The 26,983-nt window shown below is 39.7% G+C and overlaps 1 protein-coding gene across 2 annotated transcripts in view; it reads left to right on the top strand.

Moving 5' to 3' along the window:
- Nucleotides 1-280: 280 nt before the first annotated feature.
- Nucleotides 281-26,983, top strand: part of TRIM33 (tripartite motif containing 33) — a 149,825-nt gene continuing 123,122 nt past the window's right edge. For both annotated transcript variants that reach the window (XM_024764831.1, XM_024764830.1), the window contains exon 1: nt 281-914. In XM_024764831.1, the coding sequence (XP_024620599.1) occupies nt 389-914 (526 nt within the window). In that variant the 5' untranslated portion in view covers nt 281-388. The remainder of the gene's footprint in view (nt 915-26,983) is intronic.

Below are 26,983 nucleotides of genomic sequence, written 5' to 3'. Positions count from 1 at the left end.
CGGCCGAACTCTTAACCACCCAGACCAAAGGTAGTTCAGCGTCAAGAGCCTCTGACTTTAAACGCTCACTGCGAGCCAAACTGCAACGGGGCGGACTCCACGCGCCGGCCACGGAGGTCAGGAAGGGCGGCCAGGACGTCTGCGCGCCCGCGCCCCAAGTTCCCGCCTCCCTCCGGAGGACGTCCGTGCGTACGTGCGCGCGCCGCGCCCGCCCTCTTGCAACCGTGCGACGCGAGGGTGGGGGCGCCGCGTGCGCGCGCGTTCTCGTTCCTTCGTTCGCTTGCCTGCTCGCTCTCGGCGGCCGCTCTCGTTGCGGCTGCGGCTGGGGCTGGGGGCGGCGGCGGCGGCGGGCGGCGCGGGGCGGTCCGGCGGGTTCAAAGAGGAAAACATGGCGGAAAACAAAGGCGGTGGCGAGGCTGAGAGCGGCGGCGGGGGCAGCAGCAGCGCGCCGGTAACTGCCGGGGCCGCCGGGCCCGCGGCGCAGGAGGCGGAGCCGCCTCTCGCCGCGGTGTTGGTGGAGGAGGAGGAGGAGGAAGGCGGCAGGGCCGGCGCGGAGAGCGGCGCGGCCGGGCCCGACGACGGGGGGGTGGCCGCGGCCTCCTCGGGCTCGGCCCCGGCTGCCTCAGCCCCTGCAGCCTCAGTGGGCCCTGGAATTCCCGGGGGGGCGGTATCGACGCCGGCCCCAGCTCCGGCTTCGGCTCCTGCTCCGGGTCCCTCGGCGGGGCCGCCTCCTGGTCCGCCAGCCTCGCTCCTGGACACCTGCGCCGTGTGTCAGCAGAGCCTGCAGAGCCGGCGTGAGGCGGAGCCCAAGCTGCTGCCCTGTCTTCACTCTTTCTGCCTGCGCTGTCTGCCGGAGCCCGAGCGCCAACTCAACGTGCCCATCCCGGGGGGCAGCAACGGCGACATCCAGCAAGGTGAGCGGGAGGCCCGGCCCGAGGTCTGGGCCGAAGGGGATTTGCGGTGCCGAGGAGGATCTGGGTACGGAGGTGTTCGGGCCCGGGGCTGCTCGGACCGGCGTAATCCTAAGGGGTCTGAGGTGAAAGACACGGCTCCTGGGACAGTTTCCCGAGAAGCTGGACCTCCAGAGATACGGGGAGGGTGAAGGGAGGGGTGCCGGCTGCGAGAGGCTGGGGGAGGGGACACCGGCTGCAGGGGAGGTTCGCGATGTGCGGATACGGGCCGGGAAGGGGTGGACTCTGGCCGAGCGCAGGTTCGGGAGCGGGTGGAACGGACTGTGAGAGAAGAGGGGGTCTGGGAATCCGCTTGTGAGAAGCATTTTGGAGGGAAGGCCTAGGCGCGAGAGGTGTTGAGGTAGTAGTTCAGAGATAAGGGCAGTGAGGATGAATTGCCTTAGAGGGAGAGGATTTGATCTGTTCAAAGCTAGGGGAAAGAAGGACTAGGGAGGTTAAAGGGCATTAGAGAATTTGGGGCTACGAGAAGCCGTCTGGTAGAGAGTAATTTTAGGATGACATTGAGAAGGAGGAACTCTGGAAGCAAAATAGCTGTGAGGGGCCTGCATGGATAGGGAAAAATCTTAAGGTTTAGGGGTGAAGGAGAAATGAACTTTGAAGGGAATTGGGGGTTAGGGAGAGCTGGGCATGAATTTCAGTTCCTTGTACATTAATGAACACTTAGTGTTTCGGATACTGTGCTAGAATTGGATAAAATACTCAATGAGGACCTCATTCACAGTCCAACATAGGGGAAACAAACATAAGGTACAGCAGTGGAGGTGGGTCCTTGGTACAGTGGTTGTGGCACAATCAAGAGAAGGTCAAGGAAACTTCACTGAAAAGGAAACCCTTGAGTAGGTTTCTTGAAGGGTGAGTAGCTCCCTGGGTTGGAGAGTTTTCAGGGCACAGGGCACCTTACACATCCCTGGAGCTAAGCGATGTGTAAGGTGATTGGTGGAAATTAGGTTGGTTTGATGGGCTGAATAGGTAGGGGGTCTGCAGTGCCTTACCTGAAACCCTTGAGACCAGGTGTGTTTTAGACATCAGAATAGGTTGGAAATTTTTCTTTTTCCTGGTAAGGTCTCTAACACTACTGCAGGGTCTGGGTTAACAACTCATTATCAAATATTAATGTTTCTGCAGTGAAGTATGTGAATATCATTATGATGGGATAGACCAATAACCTCTTGCAATTCAGAGTGGGTTTTGTTGCAGAATTATGAAAAAACTTTAAAATTTCAAAGCTTTTGAATTTTGGAACTTCAGGTACGGAAGGGATTGTGGACTTGTACTAAAGGGTTTGGGATTCATCCTGTAGAATGTATCCTGTACAGTGTAGATAGATTAAAGGGAGTCCCTAACAGATTTTTGTATCAGGAAGATAAAAGGATCACATTTATGATCTAGAAAGATCACTTGGGGGCACATTGAAGGGTAAGGGAAGAAAAGATCCAAGGCAGGGCCAGTTAGGAGAATCCTGGCAGTAATCTAGGGGAGAAATTAGCATTTGGAGTAGGTAGTAAAGGACTGATATAAGGTGTTAAAGAAGGAAGTGTTTTGGTATGGGGGAAAGGTATGGACTTTGGGAGAAACATTTGAGTTTGGATGCCTACTTTGTCACTTCCTACTTGTTACTTGGACAGATTAATTTTACAAGGACAAAATTACCTACCTCATACAGTTATTGGTAGAATGAAGTGTGTTAAGTGACTAGTACATGCTAGTTATTAGTGAAATGGCAGCTAGTTTATTATTAGTGGTAACTAATTGTAAGTAGCTGTGGGAATGGATATGAGAGGCCAATTGAGACTGGAGTGAGAGAGACACACGTGTCTAGGCCAAGTTCCAGGTTTCTTGTTTGGTGGGTGGCAGTGTTATTAATGCAAATAAAAGAATTCAGGCACAGAAGCAGGTGTGTGTGGGGTGGAGGGAGGATATAGTTATTTCAGTTTTGGGTTTGAAGTATTACTGAGATCTACAGGTAAGAATGTTAAGAGTAATGGTTTGATTGATGGAGAAGATTCTAAATGATAATGGGTATATAGAGGGTGGATAATGGGTGTATAACTAACTGCTCATGGCCTCACTGAGTGTAGTAAGACATGTAGGATTCAGTGTTCTTGTGGGAACCTGGATTAGGTGAGAGATTTAGAGTGAACACAAGATGAAAATTGTGTTTGATTGATGTGGCTGAGGGACTGAGGTTATGAAATTAGTTCTGTGTTACTTATGCAGGAGAGAGAATAATAGTGTGTAAATTCCCTCTTCATTTCTCCATCTTTTGTTTTTCAACTAGGAGAAATAAGTAGATGGGACTAAATACTGTCAATCTTAAGGCAGTGTTGCTTTCTAACTGGTATCTAAAACAAATTAAGTCTGGAAGCCATCATGTTTTTAGGCAGGGAGTCTAGAAAGTAACTTAGTATCAACTCCTGTATGTATCCTTTGCTTTGCTGTTTAAAAAAATGGAACATGCTGTTCTGGAAGTAACACTGGATTTGGAGTCAGGGGACATAGTTCTGCCCCTTAATTGTTTTCTGGTTCCCTCAGGTTCATGTTTCTGTCCTTCAGCTTCTTTATCTCTACATGTAGCTAATAGTCCTTCACTTATATCTCACTAAATCGTATTAAATAATGAAAGTGAAAATGCTTTTATAAACTGTGAAATGCTTTGCAAATGTAAGGTATTATTGAACAACCTGTGATTCCATTTCTGGTCTGGGTAGCCATGGTTGGTAGTTTAGTTCACCATCTTAAGTGGTCCCAAAACAATGACATTACCCTCCCTTCTAATGGACTTTTTTTCTGTTTCTCTAACACACCAGAGTTATTCAAACCTTTTAGCTGTTCCCTTCAGATCGATGATTCTCCAAGTGTGGTTTCTGGACTAGCAGCATCAGCATCATTTGCAATCTTGTTAGGAATGCAAATTCTTGGGCCCCACTCAAGACCTTCAAACCAGAAATCATTTTTAGTAAGTCCTCCAGGTGATTTTGATGCACACTAAGTTTGAGAACCACTATTCTTTTTTATATATATATAAAATTTATTTATTGATTTATGTATTTATGCCTGTGTTGTGTCTTCGTGGCTGTGTGCGGGGGCTACTCTTCGTTGCGGTGCACGGGCTTCTCATGACGTGGCTTCTCTTGTTGCAGAGGACGGCTTCTAGGCATGCGGGCTTCAGTAGTTGCGGCACGTGGGCTCAGTTCTGGCATGTGGGCTCTAGAGTGCAGACTCAGTAGTTGTGTCACAGGGGCTTAGTTGCTCTGTGGCATGTGGGACCTTCCCGGACCAGGGCTCAAACCCATGTCCCCTGCATTGGCAGGCAGATTCTTAGCCACTGCGCCACCAGGGAAACCCCAAGAGAACCACTGTTCTTAAGTGAAGGGCTCCTCACTTCAAATTGCCTCTGCAGAAAGACCTTCTCTTGATCACTTTTTTTTTCTTTTTTTTTTTTTTTTTAGGGCTTTATTTTTAAAGAGCAGTTTTAGATTTACAGCAAAATTAAATGGAAGATATGGAGATTTCCCATATATCCCTTCTCCCCAGGCCTACATAGTTTCTCCCATTATCAACATCCCTCACTAGTGTGCTGCATTTTTTAGAGTTGATGGCCCTACATCATAATCACCCAGAGTCCACAGTTTATGTTAGGGTTCACTATTAGTGTTGCACAATCTAAGGGTTTGAACAAATGTATAGTGACATGTATTCGCCATTATAATATCATACATAGTATTTTCACTGCCCTGAAAATTCTGTGTCTGGCTGCTCCTTTTAAGGTACAGTTGGCTCTCTGTATCTGATGGGGGTTTTGGAACCAATCCCCTGAGATTGCTGAGGGACAATTGTAGTCCTCCAGGTCACTCTTTGACATATTATCTTTATTTCTTCATAGGACAGCTAAAGTCCAGAATGTTTACTTGTTTTTGTTTACTCGTTTGTTCCTTGTTTCCCACTAGAATATTGTAGAGTGAATGTAACTTTTGGATGAATAATCATCTGGAGAGCTTTTTAAAATACCATTTTGGGAGTTTCAGAGACTGTTTCAGTTGACTTGGGGATGACACTAGGATTTGAATTTTTAACAAGTATCATGTGATTCTGATTCTGGAACCTGCCACACTTTGAGAGACATGGATTTAAATATTTTGAGGAGAAAGACTGATTTATGTGCTGTTGGAATATTTGGAAAAGGAAAATCAAAATAGATAATTTAGTTAATATTTGTTGAATCTCAATTGTGAGCTTTTTAAAGTGCTTTTGTGACTTTTATTTTTTTAGGTTTATTTCAGGTTCAGTCAGAATAGCTATCAGTAGTGGGTATGTACAATCTATAATGTATCAGTAAAAATACAAATATGCATTGATGCATCTGAACAACCTCTCAAATGAACTCTTGAAGGAGGTGAGACTTTTGTAGTAAGGCATAGACAGCATGGTGATGTGGATGATTATCTGGATTGGGAGTAACTTGCATTGGGTTCTGCTGTTAATATGCTGTGTAGCCTTGGGCAAGTCACCTAGACAGCCTCTCCAGGTTTGCAATATGAAGTTGAGTTCCTATCCAGTAAAATTCTGTGTGATTCTGTTATTGTCTTTTATGCTAACTTTTTACATCTACATAAGTTTAATATTCTCATCTTTTGTGGGGAATAATCAACATGGAAAAATGATTCTGTTTATGAATCTTCAACTTTTTGTGAAAAGTCTGAGATGGCAACAATCATGTGGTAAGTGGGAGGGAATAACTCTGGGTATAGTGTGAAGAGCACCTCCTTACAGTGGTCCTGTTTTATCACTGAGCATGGTGAGCCACTCAGGGGAATCTTCTGTTTGAGCTCTTGGAAGTTCTTGTCCCAGGAGTACATGTAATATTTAGCAGTTTGCTAGTTCTGGGTGTGGCTTATCTGTTTCGGGATTTTTTTAGGTCCTACTTTCTCTAATGCTCTGTTTGACATAAATATGCTTGAGTTTTTGAATGATAACATAGTCATCAGCAATCAGTCATTACAGACGTATCAAAGAAAAACACTTTTTAATATCTTACGGCATTGTGGTTGGTGAAATGCACACAATTCAGGAGTCAGACTGCCTGCATTCATTTTTGAGCTCCTTTATTTACTACTAGAATGACTGTGGATATGTTACTTAACATCCATAAATTGAGAGTAATAATACTACCTATTTCATAGTGTTAATTGTGCAGATTAAATGAGTTAGTACATTGTAAATTGCTTCATAGAGTGCCTGGCGCCTGGTAAGCCCCCAATAAATTGTACTGCTGTTGCCTTTGTGATTACCTCTATCTCACAGTAAGCAGAAAAGAAGAGGCAGGAAGGCAAATTGTTGGTGTTTTTCTAGGTTTTTCTGACATCTAATGAAGTACAGCACACCAGACAAAGTAATTTGTATTCCAAACCTCTCTTCAGCTGCCTAAAACTTACAGTGTAAAAACTTGTAAACTCATGTTCTAAATCCTAAGTTTTTACAAGGTTTAATATCTGTACACCAAAAATTTCAGTTAGGGGAATCTAACTGCTTTTCATTTCCTTATATATACTCCTCTAAGCAGACACTAAATGAGAATAGTACCTTAAAGTAGGTTCTCAAAGTTGGTCCATGAAACTCTGAGTTAGGGGGTACGGGGGATTGTCTCTGATACCCTTTCAGGTGTTGGCAGAGTTGAAACTGTTTTCATTATAACACTGATTCATTATTTGCCTTATTCACTGTTCTGACATTTGTATAAATAATACAAAAGCAATGATGGGTAAGACTGCTTGGCACCTTAGCAGGAATTAAGATAGTGCCTCCAAAGCACTCTAAAAGTTATTGTAACTTTACCATCACATACTTAGAGTAAAACCACCGCCACCAACAAAAGTTATGTTAGTTTTACTTTTATGTCCTTGATGAAGCAGTGAAACTTGTTTTTAAAATATATATTTTTTAATATTTATTTTATTTTGGCTGCACCGGGTCTTAGTTGTGGCGTGCGGGATCTAGTTCCCCGACCAGGGATTGAACCCGGGCCCCACGCATCGGGAATGGAGTCTTACCCACTGGACCACCAGGGACATCCCTATTTTAAAAATCTTTATCCTTAATATTCTGTGCGATGAAATGGGATAATGCATAAAGTGCTTCTGCTGCAGACTGAAGTGCAATAAGAAAAGTACTTGTGCAGTTGTTTGAATTCCAAGTTGAATTAGCTGCTTTTTTTCTTGGAAAATAATTTTTACTTGAAAGAATGAGTAACAAACTGTGGTTTTCAAGAATGGATATTTGGCAGATATTTTCTTTAAAATGAATGAATTGAGCCTTGTCACTTCAAGAGAAACAACTGATGTTGTTATATGTTGCCAGTGATAAAAATTGAGCTTTTAAATGAAAATTAGGATTTTTGGGAAACTTGTATATGCCACCATGAGCTTGACAGCTTCTCAATATTTAAAAGCTTTTCTGATGAGATTGGTAGTGATATTAACACTTTTTTTTTGATATTGTGTAATGAAATGTCATCATTTGGAAGATCTACATAGTGAACCAGTATTTGCCAAATGACCAATGCATCATGTTACAAAATCAGGCATAGGAAAAAGATTCAAAGTGCAAAATAGACCAATAGATTTTAATGTAAGGACGTAGTAAAAGTTCATCACTATAGTTTGAAATTTCACATTGCAACTGATGTTTAAGAAATAAATAAAACACTTTAAATTTTTTGAATGTATCAAAGAAGAATATCCACAGATTGTCTGAAAAGACTGTTAAAATACTCTTCCCTTTTCTTAAGTACATGGTTATATGAGGCCAAGTTTTCTTTATAGTCTTCAAACAAAAAATCTCTCACAACAGATTAAATGCAAAAGGGTATATACAGACATCTTCTATTAAACTAAACATTAAAGAGATTTAAAAGTGAAATCAGTGCCACTCTTTACTAAAAAATTTTTTTGGTTTTGGAAATTAGTTATTTCTGTTAAAAATGTTATTTAAACATGCAGTGTGTTTATTTTTATTTATTATTTAATGTGTTTATTTTTAAATGAATTAATAAAGTATTTAATTTTAATGAAACAGATTATTAATTTGCTATTATTTATTACAATTTTAAATATTTAAAAATCTTCAGTTTTTATTTCTAATACTGTACACATAGATGGATAAAACCCATCTGAACAAATGCTTTTTAGGTCCTTGATGATTAAGAATGTAAGAGGGATTATGAGACCAAAAAGTTTGAGACCTGCTTCTGCGGTACGCGGGCCTCTCACTACTGTGGCCTCTCCTGTTGCAGAGCTCAGGCTCTGGACGCGCAGGCTCAGCGTCCATGGCTCACGGGCCCAGCCGCTCCACGGCATGTGGGATCTTCCCGGAGTGGGGCACGAACCCCTGTCCCCTGCTTCGGCAGGTGGACTCTCAACCACTGTGCCACCAGGGAAGCCCAGAGACCTGCTTCTTTAAAGGGGCTATAACCAAGTGATAATGTAAAGTCATTAGGAAGAGTGTCAAACCATGGAATAGTAGAAGGTGGCAGATTCATGCATTTATAGTCCTTCATTTTGGGGTACCCATCACAGTTCATAAAGAGCTTGCCCCAAATGTAAATGTAAAGAGGAAAAAAGTACTTAATAACTAAAATTGACCTTTTGTAAATAGTGTGCTGTCGATCTGCTGATTTTTTTTTTTTCATATTTATTACTGGTTGACTGAGTTCTATCATTTTATTTTCCAGAGGACAAGTTCTGAGGTTGGGATCATGGTGTTGGATACATTAATCTGTGTCTCCTCTGTGGCCACAAATTGTACCTTCATCCTTAGCCAGCTTCCAGAATGGACATTGGTCTCAAGGGGAAGTGGGAAAAAACAAGGATGAATGAACATAAATGCATCATTTTTAGAAAAATATTTAAATTCTATGCCTTTATGATACGTAAATAGCATGAATTACGTGGTTCTAGGGAAAAATACTTTTTGAATGCTTGTTACGTGCGATTTATGTTGTTGCTTCTGTGAATTACTTGTCCATTTGTCTTCTATTTTTTTTAGTTTGCTAACGTTTTTTTGTTTTGATTTACAAGAATTCTTGGTAAGTTCTACATACTGATCCTTTGTTGGTTATGTATAAATTGAAGATTTGTTCTTAGCCTACTATGGCTTAGTGTGGTAGCCAGCCTCTGAGGTGGCCCCAGTGTTCTTCTCTTCTGGTATTCACACCCTTCTTTAGTCTCTTCTCACAGTGACTCAGGGCTTGTTTGGTGACCAAGAGAGTATAGCAGAATTAACAGTGACTTCTGAGGCTTCATTAAAGGTATACAGCTTTTTCCTTAGTCTTTGGATTCCTTGTTCTAGGCGAAAACAACTATCACTCTTGCAGTTCTGTAAAGAACTGGGGTCTGTTAACATCCAGCACCAACTTCCCAGCCATGGGAATGAGCCACTTTGGAGGTGGATATTCCAGCATGGTCAGGTTTTCAGATGACTGCAGTCCTGGCTGACATCTGACTGCAGCCTCATTAGAGGCTCAGAGAGAACCACTTGCCATATCACTCCCAGATTCCTGACTCAAAGAAACTGAAAGATAAGGAATTATTGTTTTACCCCATTAAGTTTTGGGGTAATTTGTTACACAGCAATAAACTAATACACTTGACTTTTCTCTTTATTCTTTAGAGAGCTGTCTTTTGATATATGAGAGGTTTTTTAAAAATCAGTTTCCCCCCCATTTTTCCTCCTTTATTGCTTATTATAAAGCTATAGTAAACTTTGTTATTCGTTAAGGTAATTTCATCCCCCTCCACATATACCTTGTTCATCTTAAAGATTATCTTGACTGATCTTGGCTTTTAGCTCTTAAACATATTAGAATCATGTTGTGAAAGTTCATTTTAAAAACTTGTCAGCATTTTTGTTGGAATTGCTTTGAATATATAGATTAATTTGGGAGAAAATGCCATCTTTACAATATGGTATCTGCCTGTTCAGAAACATTGCATGCCTTTCCATTTGCTTAAATCTTTTATTTTTGAATATTATATAGCTTTTTTCCTAGAAAAGTCTTGTATGTCTTTTATGAGTTATTCTGATATATTTTGTTTTTACTATAAATGGCTTCCCTTAAATTACATTTAGCTGTGTTTGCTTTGTTTTCTTGTTTTTCATTTTACTTTTTAAATATCTGAAGTATACTTATTTCATATTTATATTTGATAATTCCATTATCTAAAGTTCTTGAGGTCCTATTTTACTATTACTTGCTTCTGCCTATTCCTGATTATTGTAGATGGTGTTCTCCAGTGTTTTATAGTTTTGGAGTTTGAGTGTGTTTACTAGGGCTTTAACTATGAACTCTGCCAGACCTGATTTTTGGAAACAAGCCTCCAAAGAGTATTTTGTCCTTGCTTCTGTCAGGTACCACCAGTGAAAAGTCACTGATGTTAATTTTTAGTTTGGTGTTTCTTAGAACTGGCAGATGTTGATTTAGAGTTTACCTTATAGGCTAACCTGTATTTGAAACTTCTCAGGAGAAAATTTTTTCCCTCACTCTGAAACCAGGGAGTGACAGTTTTTTTTTTTTCCTATGCTAATTGTCTGATTTATTTTTTTTTAAGTTTTACTATTATTATTTGCTTATGCACCCTTCTAACTGAGGGTGTAATCTTTCAAGCCTGCCTCATGAGGAGAGTCTTGCTTCTAATTATTTTACACAGGCTTCCCCATTCTTTGTTTACTCCCTTGTTTGTACATACTAAGAAAGAATCGTTAAGAGTAAAATTTCGGAGACTTTTTGAAGCTCTTTATTTTATTCTTCTATTTAAATGGTAGTTTGACTGGATATGGAATTCCAGGTTCAAATTTGTTTTTCTTCAGAACTTTGAAGGTATCTCCTCCCTTGTTTTAAAGTAGTCAGTGTTGCTCATGCTAGTCTGATTTTGCTCCCTTGTACAACCCCAATTGGGTTTTATTTACCTCTTCTTGGAACCTTTTAATATTTCTTCATCCTTTTCTGGAATATAGTGATTGTTGCTATTTTTTTTCCTTTATCGTTTTTAAAAGTTCACTGTGCTTTTTCTTTTAGTCTTCTACTCTTCATTTATAGTAAGAAAAAGTTTAAACTTAAAAAATTTTTTCATAAGGACCCTCTCTCTTCATGCCCTTCCCCTTCAGGCCCCCCTTTCTCTCACTCTTTTTGGAACTGTTTCTATTTGAATGTTGGAGCTACTGGGTTCATACTCTCTCCTACGTTTTCTCTTATGCTTTCCTTCTCTTTGTTTTCTTTCTTTCTTTTTTTTTTCTGGCCTCACCACGATGCTTGTGGAATCTTAGTTCCCTGACCAGGGATGGAACTGGGGCCCTCGGCAGTGAAAGTGCCAAGTCTTAACCACTGGCCCAACAGGGAATTCCCCTTCTCTTTACTTTCTTATTCAACTGACATTCTGAAAGATCACCTTGACTTTATTTTCTTTCTTCCCTTTCTCTTTTTTATAAAAAAAATATTGGTTTATTTATTTATTTGGTTGTGTTGAGTCTTAGTTGCAGCATGTGAACTCTTAGTTGCAGCATGCATGTGGGATCTAGTTCCCTGACCAGGGATCGAACCCAGGCCTCCTGCATTGGGAGCACGGAGTCTTAACCACTGTGCCACTAGGGAAGTCCTTGACTTTATTTTCTAACTTTGTTTTTTTCTTTTTATCTTTATCTCTTCTTGTCTCAAAGGCTTCCTTAAACAGTGGATAATCTTTGGTTCTTTTCCTATTTGAGTGAGGCAATAAAATTCTAATTGGAAGTTCTGTGCTTGTTAATTGTTGGACCTTACTTTAGATCAGGGGTTGGCAAAATACTGCCCATGTTGTTGTTGTCGTTTTTCAGTATCTTTATTGGAGTATAATTGCTTTACAGTGTTGTGTTAGTTTCCGCTATGTAATAAAGTGAATCAGTTATATGCATACGTATATCCCCATATCCCCCCACCATGCGTCTCCCTCCCACCCTCCCTATCCCACCCCTCTAGGTGGTCGCAAAGCACCTAGCTGATCTCCCTGTGTGATGCTGCTGCTTCCTACTAGCTATCTGTTTTACATTTGGTAGTGTAGGTATGTCAGCATTACTCTCTCACTTCGTCCCAGCTTTACCCTTCCCCCTCCCTGTGGCCTCAAGTCTATTCTCTGCATCTGCATGTTTATTCCTGTCCTGCCCCTAGGTTCATCAGAACCATTTTTTTTTAGATTCCATATATATGTGTTAGGATACTCTATTTGTTTTGCTCTTTGTCATACTTCATTCTGTGTGACAGACTCTAGGCCCATACACCTCACTACAGATAACTCAGTTTCGTTTCTTTTTAGGGCTGAGTAATATTCCATTGTATATATGTGTCACATCTTTTTTATCTATACCACTGTCGAAGGACACTTAAGTTGCTTCTGTGTCCTGGCTATTGTAAATAGTGCTGCAGTGAACATTGTGGTACATGACTTTTTAAAAATATTTTTTTTATTTTTAATTTTTGACCATGTTGGGTCTTCGTTTCAGTGCGAGGGCTTTCTCTAGTTGCAGTGAGCGGGGGCCACTCTTCATTGCGGTGCGTGGGCCTCTCACTGTCACGGCCTCTCTTGTTGTGGAGCACAGGCTTCAGACACGCAGGCTCAGTGGTTGCTCCGCGACATGTGGGATCTTCCCAGACCAGGGCTCGAACCCGTGTCCTCTGCATTGGCAGGCAGATTCTCAACCACTGCGCCACCAGGGAAGCCCTACATGATTCTTTTTGAATTATGGTTTTCTCACGGTATATGCGCAGTAGTGGGATTGTTGGGTCATAATGGTAGTTCTATTTTTACTTTCTAAAAAAATTTATTTATTTATTTATTTATGGCTGAGTTGGGGCTTTGTTGCTGCGTGCGTGCTTTCTCTAGTTGCAGCAGCGGGGGCTACTCTTCTTTGAGGTGCATGGGCTTCTCATTGTGGTGGCTTCTCGTTGAGGAACACAGGCTCTAGGCTTGTGGGCTTCGGTAGTTGAGGCTCATAGGCTCTAGAGCACAGGCTCAGTGGTTGTGGCACATGAACTTAGTTGCTCCGCGGCATGTGGGATCTTCCCAGACCAGGGCTTGAAACCGTGTCCCCTGCATTGGCAGGCGGATTCTTAACTGCTATGCCACCAGGGAAGCCCTTATTTTTAGTTTTTTAAGGAACCTCCATACTGTTCTCCATAGTGGCTATATCAGTTTACATTCCCACCAACAGTGCAAGTGGGTTCCTTTTTCTCCACACCCTTTCCAGCATTTATTGTTTGTAGAGTTTTTGATGATGGCCATTCTGACCTGTGTGAGGTGATACCTCACTGTAGTTTTGATTTGCATTTCTCTAATGATTAGTGATGTTGAGCATCGTTTTATGTTTGTTGGCAATCTGTATATCTTTGGAGAAATGGCTATTTAGTTCTTCTGCCCATTTTTGGATTGGGTTGTTTGTTTTTTTGATATTGAGCTGCATGAGGTGCTTGTATATTTTGGAGATTAATCCTTTCTCAGTTGCTTCGTTTGCAAATATTTTCTCCCATTCTGAGGGTTGCCTTTTCGTCTGTTTTTACGGTTTCCTTTGCTGTGCAAAAGCTTTTAAGTTTCATTAGGTCCGATTTGTTTATTTTTGTTTTTATTTCCATTTCTCTAGGAGGTGGATCAAAAAGGATTTTGCTGTGATTTATGTCATAGAGTGTTCTGCCTATGTTTTCCTCTAAGTTTTATAGTTTTATAACCTTACATTTAGGTCATTAATCCATTTTCAGTATTTTTATGCCTGGTGTTAGGTAGTGTTCTAATTTCATTCCTTTATATGTAGCTGTCCAGTTTTCCCAGCACCACCCATTGAAGAGGTTGTCTTTTCGCAATTGTATACTCTTGCCTCCTTTATCAAAGATAAGGTGACCATATGTGCGTGGGTTTATCTCTGGGCTTTCTATGCTGTTCCATTGATCTGTATTTCTGTTTTTGTGCCCGTACCATACTGTCTTGATTACTGTAGCTTTGTAGTATAGTCTGAAGTCAGGGAGCCTGATTCCTCCAGCTCCAGTTTTCATTCTCAAGCTTACTTTGGCTATTCGGGGTCTTTTGTGTTTTACACCACCTTCCTGCTGCCTGGTTTTATATGACTCGTGGGCTAGGAATGATTTTTACATTTTTAAATCATTGAACAAAAATCAAAAGAAGAATACTTTGTGATGTGAAAATTTTATGAAATTCAAATTTGTTTTCATGTTAAATTTTTGGGACACATTTAAGCCCGTTTGTTTATGTATTGTGTATGACTGCTTTCATGCTACAGTGGCAAAATGAGTAGTTGTGACAAAGACTGTATGTGGTATTTATTGCTTTGTAATGACTTTTGGTGCACTACAAATTGCAGTGAAAAAGTTATAACTTGATAGGCATATGTATAAGTATAGCATGACATTTACAAAAATATTTGTTACCAGTGCAGACTTACCTATTCAAACAAGAAAAGAGAAATGTGTATTTCAGATGTCACACTTTCAAGACACAGTGGAATGTGGGTTATTTTCCTTTAATGGGAAAGTGTTTATTCTGCACTTTTACCATATAGCTTTGCTAAAAAAGTATAACATGTGTGGACAATACCAGACTAAGTATGGGACATGATATTCCCAGTTCACAGGAAAGCAGTGGACAGAGAAATTAGAAAATTTAGAATGAAATATTTCATCGTGGCAGAATTTCTTAAAAATAAAAAAAATGAAACCACAGTTTTTTACTTTGAAATATGGTTCAGAAGTAGCATTAGTCATGGCTGAAATTCACAGCTTTCGCTCTTAATGTTGGTTGGCAGGTGATGGTCTCCCTTCTCATGTGCATACGATGTGACAGATTTTGGCTCTTAGGCTTTTGGCTGTAATCCAGGCTGTTTTAACTTTGATCCAATTTTCTTTCTCTGTTTTCCATTCCCTACTTTGTTGTATGGTTTCAAGGTGGGGTATCTGAATTAGTAATGGCAGGAGAGAATTAGATAAGAGCAGGTTTATTTGAATCTGACTAGACTTCATGTTCCTTACCTGTAGAATAATATCAGCTTCAGTTTAAATGTTTTTTACGTTTTTTTTATTAGCTTATAAAAATTTTCTCAGGTAATATTATTCTCTTTTGTTTTTTAAACAAATGAACTGAGGCAGAGAGGTAAAATTTTACCTAAATGTGGCTCTCCCGTGTGGAGAGAGTAGACCAGCCTCAGATAAATGCCTTCAGGGGCACCTAGTAATAAGGCTTACGGAGTATCAAAGCTTGCCTTACCTAAAAGGAGTAAAGTTTAAACTTTAAAAATACTCCTTCCTGATCAGATGATACCAGACTGCCAGTTTTCTACCTTTGCCCTTATTTGGATCTGATTAGTTACTTTTATCTGAGTTGGATATAATTAATTTATAATTAGTTAGAAGTCATAGTTTTAAAAGCTTAACTATTTATGTAAACTTTTTCCTTTAGAGTGTTTCAGTAAGTGATATTGTAATATTTTAATAAGAATTAAGCATCATTAGAAGATGGTTGTTCAGAGACACTAGTCTGCCATCTTCTCGGTCTGCTGGCTTCCCAAATAAAGTCGTATTTCTTGCCTCAAAAATAAATAAATAAAAAAAAGAATTAAACATCATTAGAATGACTAGTATTTTTACTAGTAAGGGAAGAAGGTAAGAGAATTGTCTAGTCAAATTTGGTAAAGTGATTGAAATGCTGAAAAATGGTGATTAGCAAGTTCACAAAAGTCTGTTTAACTGATGGTATAGGTGCCTTCAAAATTTTACTAATTCTGTACCAAACCCATATTATAATATACTTCTGAAATTTACCTACCTGTTCTTCCCACTTCTAAAAACACTCAAGTTTTTACATATTCAAAATGGAATTAGGTGAATGGTTCTCAGTTGATGTGTCATAGCAGCATGTTACACTTGAGCACTTCACAGGTGTACTGCCAGATTCTGAACAGTGTGAAATTAATTTTTGTTACAGTGACACATTTGATGTCTGTTTGATCTAACTGTTGACTCCAGTGGGTCATTTAACGTGACATAAAACATGACAACTTGCTTAATCCTTGCAAAAGCTTGGGAAAAGACAATCTCATGCGAAAGAAAAGTTGTATGAAAACTTTGCCTTTTCAGTAGAGAGCATGGTCAAGGTAGTAAACAGATTTGCTCATACAGAGTAGTTTTGTGATGGGAGACTAAAATATTGGTTTATTTTTAATGATGTGTGCAGTTTTTAAAGTAAATGTGCTATTGAAATATACATAAATGAAAGTATAAAAATCAAAAGCATATAGTTCAGTAAATACGCATAAACTCATTTGTAAGTCTAGCAACCAGAATGAGAAAGTACGTTATTAGCACCCTATAAGCCTGTACTCTTTGTGTCCCCTTCCTGTTACTACCTATGAACCTAACTTCTAACACCATGGGTTAATATGCCTGTGTTAATATTTTATTTAAATAGAACTAAACAGTATGTACTAGTTTGTGACTGACTGCTTTTGCTCAACATTGTGAGATTATTCACATTGCTTATGATGGTAGTTTGTTCATTGCCTTCACAGCATTCATTGTATAAATATACTAAAATTTATTCATCCACTCAAATGTTGGTGATCATTTGAGTTTATAGTTTTTTACTATTATGAATGTGTTCATTTAACATGTCCTTTGGGGAACATATGCACACATTCTGTTGATTACGTATCTTAGCGTGGACTTGCCGAGTCGTAAGTTGCACATGAGTTCAGCTTTACTAGATATTGCCAAACAGTTTTCTTAAGTGGTTATATCAATTTACACTTCTGCCAGTAGTGTTTGAGATTAATTGCTTTATATTCTTACTAAGACATAACATTATCTGTCTTTGACATTTTAGCTGTTCTGATGGGCGTGCAGTGTAGTAGGATAGCATTGCAGTTTAATTTGCACTTCCCTGGTAAACTGTAAAATCGAGCACGCTTTTTTATGTTTATCGGCCTTTGGATATCTTTTATTGTGATATGCTTGTTCAAGTTGTGCCCATACTTTTTTTCCTATGGGTTGTCTGCCTTTTCCCAGATGCTTTTGTGGAATTCTTTATATATTCCAAGCACGAGTCCTTTGTCAGATATACATCCTATTCTGTGGCTTGCCTATTTAATTGTATTTTTAAAACTTGAATTTATTTTAGCTTTTGAATAAGTAGTACTTTCACATGGCTCAAACGTTTAAAAAGTGTACAGAGCTAAATAGTGTGAAGCCTTCTTTCCACTCCTTGTCCTCATCCAGTTCCCATCTCCCCCAATATATAACATGTGTTAATAATCTATTTGTCCTCCCAGTACATCCAGATGATTTTTGACATGGGTGCCAAATCCATTTAGTGGGGGAAAGAATAGTTTCTTCAACAAATGATGTTGGAACAACTGGATTTTCCACATGCAAAAGAGTAAAGTTGGACCCCTGCCTCCCGCCATATTAAAAAAAATGAACTCAAAATGGATCAACAACCTAAATATAAAAGCTAAACGCATAAAACTCTCAAAAGAAAACATAGAGATAAATTTTCATGACTTTGGATTTGGTAGTGGATTCTTAATATAACACCAAAAGCATGAGCAACAAAAGAAAAAGTTGATAAACTGGACTTAATCAAAATTAAAATTTTGTACATCAAAGGACATTATCAAGAAGATGAAAAAATAACCTACAAGAATAGGAGACTCAGATAAGAATCTAGTACCTGGAATATATAAAGAATGCGTACAACATAATTTAGACAAAATTCAATTAAATAATGAGCAAAAAATCTGAATAGACAATTCTCCAAAGAAGACATGTGGCCAATAAACACATGAAAAGATGCTCAAGATCATTAGTCATTAGAGATGTAAATCAAAATCATGAGATACCACTCCACATCTACTAGGGTGTGTCTAATAAAGAAATCAAAGTGTTGGCAAGGATATGGAGAAATTAGAACTCTTGTATATTGCTGGTGGGAATGTAAGGTGGTGCTGCCACTTTGGAAGACAGTTTGGCAGTGATGGTTATATGGTTATATAACTTTGTGAATGTAGTTCAATGCTGTAGAATTGGATACCTGAAAATGGTTAAAATGGCAAATTTTATGTATATGTATTTTTACCACAATAAAAAAGTACTTTAAAAAACTTTGTTTTTCCTTCCAGAGATTTAAAAACTATATAGACTCAATTCTCAGTATTTGTGAATTCTGTATTTTAGAATTTATCTACTCACTAAAATTTATTTGTAACCCCCGAATCAGTAATTGTGGCACTTTCTCATTTGTGACACGTGCAAAGTGGCAAAAAATTCCAGTTGTTCCATGCATGTGTTCCAAGCTTAGGGAGAACATGGTAATATTCTGCCTTCTTTTCAGCTTTCATGCTGGAAACTCCGGTCCTTCTTGTGGTCTGTTTTGTGCCATGCTTTCCTCATTTTTGTGCTTTTTTGTTTGGTGATTTCACTGCTTAAAATGGCCCCCAAGCATAGAGGGGAAGTGCTCTTGAGGATTTTTTTTTTTTTTTCTCTGCACTCCACATCCCCGGCTTGTGGGATCTTAGTTCCCCGACCAGGGATTGAACCTGGGCCCTGATGGTGAAAGCACAGAGTCCTAACCACTGGACTGCCAGGGAATTCCCTGTCTAGTGTTTTTAAGTGCAAGAAGACTGTGTGCTTTATTGAGAAAATACATGTTAGATAAGCTTTTTTCAGAGATTTATAGTATTATTGGAGTTATAGTGCTTTTGGCTTGAATTCAGTGTTAATGAACCAAGATTATTTTGGGTTGGCCAAAAAGTTCCTTTGGTTTTAAAGTAAAAATAAAAGACACATTTGGGACTTCCCTGGTGGCGCAGTAGTTAAGACTCCGTGCTCCAAATGCAGGGGGCCGGGTTCAATCCCTGGTCAGGGAACTAGATCCCACATGCATGCTGCAACTAAGAGTTTGTATGCCACAACTAAGGAGCCCGTGAGCCACAACTAAGGAGCCCACCTGCTGCAACTAAGACCCGGCACAGCCAAATAAATATATTTTTAAAAGGCACATTTTTCATTTTCATCAAGAACTTTATTGAACAAAATATTCATCATTTTGTTCCACTACCTTCTGCCATTTTTCAGGCAACTTCATAATTCTGTGTTCCCAAAACTTTTTAATCTTTTTGAGCAAAGAACTGTTCCAGATGCCTTTTACAGTCTTCCAGGGAATTGAAATTTTTTCCATTAAGACAATTTTTAAAGACCGAAATAAATGGAAGTTCAAAGATGCAATGTCTGGTGAATATGGCAGATGAATCGGAACTTCCCAGCCAAGCTGTAACAGTTTTTGCCTGGTCATCAAAGAAACATGCAGTCTTGCGTCATCCTGGTCGTAGATTATGCGTTTTCTGTTGACTAATTCCGGATGCTTTTCGTCAAGTGCTGCTTTCAGTTGGTTTAATTGGGAGCAGTACTTGTTGGAATTAATCGTGTGGTTTTCCGGAAGGAGCTCATAATAGAGGACCCTCTTCCAATCCCACCATATACACATCACCTTCTTTGGATGAAGACCGGCCTTTGGTGTGGTTTGTGGTGGTTCATTTCATTTGCCTCACGATCTCTTCCATTCCACATTATTGTGCAGTATCCACTTTTCATTGCCCATCACAATTTGTTTTAAAAATGGAAAGTTTTTGTTACGTTTCAGTAGAGAATTGCATGCAGAAATACAGTCATTTAGGTTTTTTTCGCTTAACTTATGTGGAACCCAAACATCAAAGCGATTAACATAACCAAGCTGGTGCAAATGATTTTCACTGCTTGATTTGGATATTTTGAGTATGTCGGCTGTCTCCCGCGTGGTATAGTGTTGAGTTTCTCAATGTCTTGATTTGATCGCTATCAACTTCAACTGGTCTACCCGACCGTGGAGCATCATCCAGCGAGAAATCTCCAGCATGAAACTTCGCAAACCACTTTTGACATATTCAGTCAGTCACAGCACCTTCTCTATACACTGCACAAATCTTTTTTTGCATTTCAGTTGCGTTTTTACCTTTCTTGAAATAATAAAGCATAATAGGCCTATAAATAAAGCAAATTATGTGGGATCTTCCTGGACCAGGGCACGAACCGATGTCCCCTGCATCGGCAGGCGGGCTCTCAACCACTGTGCCACCATGGAAGCCCAAAATGCACCAATTTTGATAAGTTTTTTTAAAATGCATGCTGATATGACGGCTGTCACAGTACAGCCTAACAAAACTGTTTCGAATGAAGTGAAAAACGACTAAGTACTACTAGAGCCATCATGGAAAAAACCGAACGAACATTTTGGCAAACCCAGTATATTAACTAAAGTATATTAAACAGAAATACACATAAAACAAGGTAGTGTATTGATTGGTTGTTTTAAATGTTCTGACCAGAGTCTCGCAGGAACCTAACCCTGTGTTTCTCCTAGTGATGGTTCAGTATCCACTGATTCCTTTTTGTAGCAACTTTATAAAACAACTGCTGTGAATAATGAGACCTGACCCTATGTAAATACAAATAAAAATCACACAGCTGTGTTTAAAATGGATAACCAAAAAGGACCTACTGTATAGCACAGGGAACTTGCTCAATATTATGTGGCAGCCTGGATGGGAGGGAAGTTTGGGGGAGAATGGATATGTGTATATGTATGGTTGAGTCCCTTTGCTGTGCACCTGAAACTATCACAACATTGTTAATTGGCTATACTCCAATATAAAACAAAAAGTTAAAAAGAAAAAAAAACCCAAAATCATTTTTCTGTTTTATGTAAATGGAAACATTAAAAATTTTCATTTATTTATTTATTTTTATTTATTTATTCATTTATTTTTTGCGATACATGGGCCTCTCACTGTCGTGGCCTCTCCCGTTGCGGAGCACAGGCTCCGGACGCGCAGGTTCAGCTGCCATGGCTCACGGGCCCAGCTGCTCGGTGGCATGTGGGACCCTCCTGGATCGGGGCACGAACCCGTGTCCCCTGCATCCGTAGGCGGACTCTCAACCACTGTACCACCAGGGAAGCCCCTCATTTATTTATTTTTAAAAAAAGATTTATTTATTCATTTTGGCTGGGACGGTCTTAGTTGAGGCACACGGGATCTTCGTTGCAGCATGTTTAGTTGTGGCATCCATGTGGGATCTAGTTCGCTGACCAGGGATCGAACCCAGGCCCACTGCATCAGGAGTGCAGAGCCTTAATCCACTGGACCACCAGGGAGGTCCCCAATTTTTTCATTTAAAATTGTATCTTGGAGATATTTTATTTTTTGTTCTGAAATCTATAGTATTTGCATGTAACCTGTTCTTTTATGTACTTTAAATTATCTCTAGTTTATTTATAACACCTAACACAATGTAAATGCTATGTAAATAGTTGCCAGCACATGACAAATTAAAGTTTTGCTTTTTGGAATTTTCTGGAAGTTTTTTCTTTGTGAATGTTTTTTATCCATGGTTGGTTGAATCTGCAGATGAGGAACCCGCTGATACGGAGGGGTGATTGTAATTCATACATTTGAAGTGTACAGCTCAATAATGGTTTTTAGCGTATTCACAGAGTTGTGTAACCATCACCTCAATTTTAGAACATTTTTATCACCCTAAAAAGAAACCCTGTACCCATTAATGGTCACTCCCCATTTACCCATAATACCCACTCTCAGATCTAGACAACCACTGTTCTACTTTTTTGTGTCTATAGATTTGCCTGTTCTGCACATTTCATATAAATGTGATCATGGAGTATATAGTCTTTTGTGACTGGCTGCTGCTTTTTTTTTTTTTTTTTTTTTTTTTGCGGTACGCGGGCCTCTCACTATTGTGGCCTCTCCCGCTGCGGAGCACAGGCTCCGGACGCTCAGGCTCAGCGGCCATGGCTCACGGGCCTAGCCACTCCGCGGCATGTGGGATCTTCCCGGACCGGGGCACGAACCCGTGTCCCCTGGATCGGCAGGCGGACTCTCAACCACTGTGCCACCAGGGAAGCCCCATGCTTTTTTTTTTTAATTTGGGTGCGTCCCTTGACTTACAGGATCTTAGTTCCACAACCAGGGATCAAACCCAGGGCCCCGGCAGTGAGAGTGCCAAGTCCTAACCACTGGACTGCCAGGGAATCCCTGTAACTTGCTTCTTTTATTTGGCACAAAGCTTTCAAGGTTCATACATGCTGTAGCAGTGTTAGCACGTTATTCTTTTTTTAAAAAAATATCTATCTGTCTATCTAATCTATCTAAGCTGGATCTTTTAGTTTTAGTTACGGCATGTGGGATCTCTAGTTGTGGCGTATTGGATCTAGTTCCCTGACCAGGGCCCCCTGCATTGGGAGTGTGGCGTCTTAGCCACTGGACCACCAGGGAAGTCCCACATTATTCTTTTTAGGCTTGAATAATACTCCATTTTATGGCTGTCCTATGTTTTGTTTATTTATTGGTTGATGGACATTTGAGTTCCTTCCCCTTTTTGGACTATTATGAATAATGTTGCTGTGAACATTTTTGTACAAGTTTTTGCATGAACATATGTTTTAACTTTTCCTTTTTTCTTAAAAAAAAATTATTTATTTATTTGGTTGCCCCAGGTCTTAGTTGCGGCAGGCGGGCTCCTTAGTTGTGGCTCGCAGGATCCTTCATTGTAGCATGCAAACTCTTAGTTGCAGCGTGCATGTGGGATCTAGTTCCCTGATCAGGGATTGAACCTGGGCCTTCTGCATTGGGAGCTTGGAGTCCTGTCCACCGTGCTACCAGGGAAGTCCCTGTTTTAACTTTTCTTTTTTTATTTTAAAGGTTAACAGATTTTTTTTTTTTTTTTTTTTTTTTTTTTTTTTTTTTTTGGCCGCATTGGGTCTTTGTTGCTGTGGGTGAGCTTTCTCTAGTTGTGGCAAGTGGGTGGCTACTCTTCGTTGTGGTGCGCAGGCCGGGCTTCTCATCGAGGTGGCTTCTCTTGTTGTGGAGCACGGGCTCTAGGCGCTCAGGCTTCAGTAGTTTTGGCTCGCGGGCTCTAGAGCGCAGGCTCAGTAGTTGTGGCTCACAGGCTTAGTTGCTCCTTGGCATGTGGGATCTTCCCGGACCGGGGATGGAACAGTTGTCCCCTGAATTGGCTGGCGGATTCTTAACCACTGTGCCACCAGGAAATTCCCAACTTTTCTTGTATATATATTTAGGAGTGGAATTTTGGGGTTATATTGTAACTCTATACTTAATCTTTTGAGGAACTGCCTGTTTTCCAATGTGTCTAATATTTTGCAATATCTCGTTAGCAATGTTTATGAAGGTTCCATTTTTTCCCCCATAATCTTCCTAACAGTTGTTATTCTGTCTTTTTTATTAGAGGCATCCCAGTGGGTGTGAGGTGGTGTCTCATCGTGGTTTTGATGTGCATTTTCCTGATGGCTAATAATGTTGAGCATCTTCTCAAGAGCTTATTTACTATATTAGTGTATCTTCTTTGAGGAAATGTCTGTTCCGACTTTTGCCCATTATTTAATTGGATTATTTGATGTTATTAGGTTGTCAGAGTTCTTTATATATTCTGGATAGTAAACCCTTATATCTGACTTGCATGTATCTTCTGTCTTTCATTTTTTCGATGATATCATTTGCCACACAGTTTTTTTTAACATCTTGCTATTTTTTTATTGTAGAAAAAGATGTAACAAAATTTGCCACTTTATCCATTACTAAGTGTACATCTTTTTGGCATGAATTGCATTCATAGTGTTGACAGCACAAAAACTTCTGTGCTGAAGTCCAATTTAATATTTTTTTCCTGTGCTTTTATGTTTGATGTTGTATCTAAAATACCATTTCCTAACCCAAGATCATGAAAATGTACTTTTTTTTTTAAAAGGACTTTACAGTTTTATCTCTTACTTTTGGATCCATGATGCATTTGAATAATTTTTGTATGTAAAATTTGTGTGTGAAGTAAAGATCCAGCTTCAGTTTTTTTAAATGTGCTTATTCATTGTCCCTGTACCATTTTTTTTTTAATTAGTTTATTTTTTTGGCCACATGTCAAGGCTTGTGGGATCTCAGTTCCCCGACAGGGATTGAACCTGGGCCACAGCAGTGAAAGCCAAGCATTCTAACCACTAGGCCATCAGGGAACACTTGTCCCAGTACCATTTATTGAAAAGGCTATTCTTTCCCTGTTGAATTGTCTTAGCACCCATAGAAGTGAATTTTTGTTTTGGGACTCTCAATTCCATTGCATTCATCTACAGTTGGCCTCCCATATCTGCAGCTTTCACATCTATGGATTCAACCAACTGCAGGTAGAAAATATTTGGAAAAAATTTTTCAGAAAGTTGCAAAGAGCAAAACCATCCTGGCAACTAGTTACATAGCATTTACATTGTATTAGGTATTATAAGAAATCGAAAGATGATTTAAAGTATATAGAAGGATGTGTGTAGGTTATATTCAAATATTATTTCATTTTATAAAAGGAACTTGAGCATCTGCGGATTTTGGTATCCATGAGGGTCCTGGAACCAATCCCCCATGAATACTGGGGGATGATTATTTTTGTGCATCCTTATGACTGAACCAAATTGTGTTGTTCATTGTAGTTTTGTAGTAAGATTTGAAATTGGTAGTAAGTCTCTTTGTTCTTTTTCAAGATTATTTTAGCCCTTCTATTCTAGGTCCCTTGACTTTCCATATAAATTTGGAAAGTCAAATACTGGCCTGTTGATTTCTACAAAAAAGTCATCTGGGATTTTGATAGAAATTGTGTTGAATTTGTAAGCCAGTTTTGAGGAGTTTTGCCATCTTAATATTAATTTTTTTGATTCATGAATCTGGGACATCTTTACATTTACAGGCATACCTTGCTTTGTTGTGCTTTGCAGATACTGTGTTTTTTACAGATTGAAGTTTTGTGGTAACCCTGCATCAAGCAAGTCAGTCAGCACCATTTTTCCAACAGCATTTGCACACTTCATGTATCTGTCATATTTTGCTAATTTTTGCAGTATTTCAAACCCTCCACCAGCAAAGAGATTACGACTTGCTGAAGGCTCAGATGATGGTTAGCATTTTCAGCAGTAAAGTATTTTTAAATTAAGATATGTGCATGTACATTTTTTTAAATATGTAATGCTGTTGCACACTTAATAGACTACAGTATAGCATAAACATAACTTTTATATGCACCTGGAAACCAAAAAATTTGTGTGACTTGCTTTATTGTCATACTCACGTTATTGTGATGGTCTGGAACCAAACCCACAATATCTCGAGGTATGCCTGTATTTAGGTCTTCTGTAATTTCTTTCAACAGTATGTTATAGTTTTCAGAATACAGGTTTTATGCTTTAAGAAATTTATTTCTAAGTATAGTTTACCCTTGAACATTATGGGGTTTGGGGTGCCAATCCTCTGAGCAGGCAAAAATCTGTGTATAACTTACAGTCGACCCTCCGTATAAGCAGTTTGTTTCTTCCATATCCACGGTTCTGCATCTGTAGATTCAACCAACCATGAATTGTGTGGTACTGTAGTATTTACTACTGGAAAAAAATCCATGGGCTTCCCTGGTGATGCAGTGGTTAAGAATCCACCTGCCAATGCAGGGACACAGGTTCGATCCCTGGTCCAGGAAGATCCCACATGCCACAGAGCAACTAAGCCCGTGCTCCACAACTACTGAGCCTGTGCTCTAGAGCCCATGAGCCACAACTACAGAAGCCCACACGTCTAGAGCCTGTGCTCCGCAACAAGAGAAGCCATTGCAATGAGAAGCCCGCACACTGCAACAAAGAGTAGCCCTCGCTCGCCACAACTAGAGAAAAAGCTCGTGTACAGCAACAAAGACCCAATGCAGCCAAAAATTATTTAAAAAACAATTAAAAAAAAAAAGCCATGTATAAGTGCTGTTCAGACCCATGCAGTTCAGGGTCAACTGTATTGTGTTCTTTCTAATGCTCTTGCAAGTGGGATTGTCTTCTTAATTTCATTTTTTTAAAATTGTCTGTTACTTCATGTTCCTTAGTCATTCACTGCATAAAAATATTGAGTTTTGTACATTGGTCTTTCATTCTTCAACAGATTCTGGGGATTAGGAAGTACTGTAATTAGTATAGCCATTATCTTTCTTATGGTTGCTGTTTGTATCTTTTCTTACCCTTCTACTTTGAGCCTATTTATGTATTTGAATCTAAATTGTATCTTTTGGAAACAGTGTGTAGTTGGGTCTTATTTTTGTTTTTAATCCAGCCTAACAATCACTGTCTTTTGGTTGGATTGTTTAATCCATTTATACTTAATGTTACTGTTGATATACTTGGATTTATGCCTGCCATTTTGCTTTTTCTCATATCCTTTGTTCTTCCATTTTTCCATTTCTGACTTCTTTTGTGATACTAATCTCCCCCACCCCCAGGGCTGCCAGTTGGTTTATTTGTTTAGTGACTGGATAGGATCATTTTAGTGAAGTCAACTTTATTTTCCACTACAGTGTGAAGCCTCTGCTATCTCTTGTCAGAGGGCTTAATCTTGGACATGTGTAGTCACCCTGGGATAACATGATTTTAGGTAGGCTCTTTGTTTATTTTCTTGATCTGTTAAGCTCTCTACCTCTCTTGATATCATATCAAGCTGTTAGGCTCTGCTAATTGTGGTCTGGTTGCTCTGTTGTTTCTTTCTTTTTCTCCTTTAATAAATTTATTTATTTGTTTATTTATTTTTGGCTGTGTTGGGTTTTGTTGCTACCCGCAGGCTTTCTCTACTTGCAGCAAAAGGGGGCTAATCTTCATTGTGGTGTGTGGGCTTCTCATTGTGGTGGATTCTCTTGTTGCAGAGCATAGGCTCTAGGTGCATGGGCTTCAGGAGTTGTGGCGCGTGGGCTCAGTATTTGTGGCTCATGGGCTTAGTTGCTCCATGGCTTGTGGGATCTTTCCAGACCGGGGATTGAGGCCATGTCCCCTGAATTGGCAGGCAGATTCTTAACCACTGCACCACCACGG

Source organism: Neophocaena asiaeorientalis, unplaced genomic scaffold (genome assembly GCF_003031525.2).
Source record: "Neophocaena asiaeorientalis asiaeorientalis breed wild unplaced genomic scaffold, Neophocaena_asiaeorientalis_V1.1 scaffold62, whole genome shotgun sequence".
Classification (NCBI taxonomy): domain Eukaryota; kingdom Metazoa; phylum Chordata; class Mammalia; order Artiodactyla; family Phocoenidae; genus Neophocaena; species Neophocaena asiaeorientalis.
The sequence above is the reverse complement of the archived record's forward strand: the minus strand, read 5'-3'. Positions and strand labels throughout refer to the sequence as shown.